Source organism: Eucalyptus grandis, chromosome 10 (assembly GCF_016545825.1).
Source record: "Eucalyptus grandis isolate ANBG69807.140 chromosome 10, ASM1654582v1, whole genome shotgun sequence".
Lineage (NCBI taxonomy): Eukaryota > Viridiplantae > Streptophyta > Magnoliopsida > Myrtales > Myrtaceae > Eucalyptus > Eucalyptus grandis.
This window is the reverse complement of record NC_052621.1, coordinates 24,077,877-24,080,063: the sequence shown is the minus strand read 5'-3', so window position 1 is coordinate 24,080,063 and position 2,187 is coordinate 24,077,877. Positions and strand designations below refer to the sequence as shown.

Here is a 2,187-nt window from a genome sequence, read left to right as displayed (position 1 = left end):
ATCCATAACAGGCTCCCGTCCTAGCATGGCACAATGCAGATCCATGTCGTCTCCCACAAATGCGACATACTCCATTATTATTAGGTGCTGACTTATCCACCCCACCTTTTTTATTAGGCGGGACAAGGCACCTTCTTCCGACCATGAGTTTATTCCCGAACCCGATACTGCTCCTGTTCGCATTAAACCTCGACCCTGACATAGCAACTTGCTTGTTCAGATCCCTTTCTATTAGTTGAACTCGTCAATAAATTTCTCGATAATCATTCAGGTCAAAAGGCACCAGTGGTTACTTCAGCTCTAATCGGAGGCCATTCTTAAACCTTCGAGCCTTTTCCTCTGGATCCTCTATCAATCTCGGAGCATATTGAGAAAGCTCTGCAAACTTGACCTCGTATTGGTCAATAGTAATTGATCCCTGGCGGAAACACTGGAATTCTTTTATTTTCTGCTCTCTGGCTCTTTTCGAGAAATACTGCTCATTGAATGCCTTGAGGAAGGCGTCCCACAACGGAACTACTCCTCCTAGAAACACGGTCTCTCGGATGGCTCTCCACCAGGTGTTGACGTTGCCCTGCAGCTGATAGACTGCTAAGGTTACTTTCTCTTCCTCACTGCACCTCAAAAGAGCAAATGCCTTCTCTAAATCCTAAATCCAACGAGAGGTAGTCTCTGGATCCCCAGTACCGATGATCTTGGCGGACTCAACTTCAAAAATTGTTCTACTAGCTTGTGTATAGGTCTTTCCACAACCACGTTCCCTAGTGGAACTTCAGCGGGTGGAGTAGCAGGTGCGCCGGCAATAGCGGCGTTGGTAGCAGCAGTAGCGGTAGCTGTAGCGACGGCAGCAATGGCGGCTGCTTGATTTCGGACCTGTTGTCCCATCAAATCTCTCATCGCTTCTAGCGCATGCATAATCCCAACAGTTCCCGAATCACTAGGTGTTGCTACCCTAGCACTAACCGGCGGAACCGGCTGTAATGCTACTCCACTAGCACTAGCCTGAGCCGGCGCTTTACCTCTATTACCTCGGGTATCGACTTTGGTCGACTTCCTAGCCCGAGTAATGAGTCTAATCGCCCTTTTCCTAGGTGTTCTATGATCTTGCTCACTCATGGTGCAGATTCTTTAACTTGCTTCCAATTCCAACACCATATTAGAATTTGAGTGATTTCACAACCAAGCTATCAATCAGTTATCACTCACATGCATTAGCATATTAAAAGCCTTCTCTACTAACTATCCCATGACTCATCACACCTTATCATTCCAAACTCTAACTTGCTCTGATACCACTTAAACGGGGATGTCACGACCCAAACCTTGAGTGCATGCACATCCCTCAGTCCCGAACCTTGAGCGCATGCACATCCCTCGGTGGTCGTAAAAATTTGCAACATCCTAGGAACTGTTGCCGACCCATTCATTTTATTGCACGAGCGGAAACGTAATAATAACCTCCAGATAACATAGAAATGGGATAGCAAACATAGGATTCTATTTTCACCAAACACACATATTTTTACAATAGAGTTTACATACAGAAAAATCTAACATAACATGGATCTACATAAAAAAGAAGAGCCTCTAGGTCATCTACACTTCGAGCTCCTCATCCATGAGATCAAGTCCCTCCCTACAACCCTACTAGATTTTTCGATAGTCCTGGATGAGCTGTCACCCATTATTCAGATCAAACGGAAGACTCGTTAACATCTAGAAGAGACTACAGAAAAACTCATACTCCATTTCCTGCAACTCTCTGCACCTAGCTTGACAATTTTCCATCTAGAGACCTGAAAAATTTAGCCCATAGCGGGGTGAGACGATGTCTCAGTGAGTCCATCCCTTAAATATCGATTAGAAGAAAAGTACACCCACATATAGTCTAACCATATTTCCCAGAGTTCCCGTATACCAGCATTTTTCTGCATGTCAGTATCAATTAACTTGTACATGACTATGTTGAGATCACATATCATAGAAACATTTTAACATATGTATATGCATGGGCATACATATCATCACAATCATACAGGCCCCCAATTACCAGACTAAATTATTATGATGCGTCCCATACCACACCATACAATCTTGTCCCCTAATTAGGTCCTTCAATTTTAATCATTCATAAGTCCCAACTGACTTCGACCCACCGGCCATGGCCAACTCAGTTAGCGGTCTTCC

At 44.4% G+C, this 2,187-nt stretch overlaps 1 protein-coding gene across 1 annotated transcript; it reads right to left on the bottom strand.

The window, feature by feature from the left end:
• Positions 1-289: 289 nt before the first annotated feature.
• Positions 290-1,116, bottom strand: LOC104423815. The gene is made up of 2 exons (XM_010036261.2): positions 754-1,116; positions 290-649 (listed from the first exon to the last, which is right to left on the bottom strand). Exons 1-2 carry the CDS (start codon positions 1,114-1,116, stop codon positions 290-292), a joined length of 723 nt encoding a protein of 240 aa, XP_010034563.2.
• Between the last annotated feature and the right edge of the window lie 1,071 nt (positions 1,117-2,187).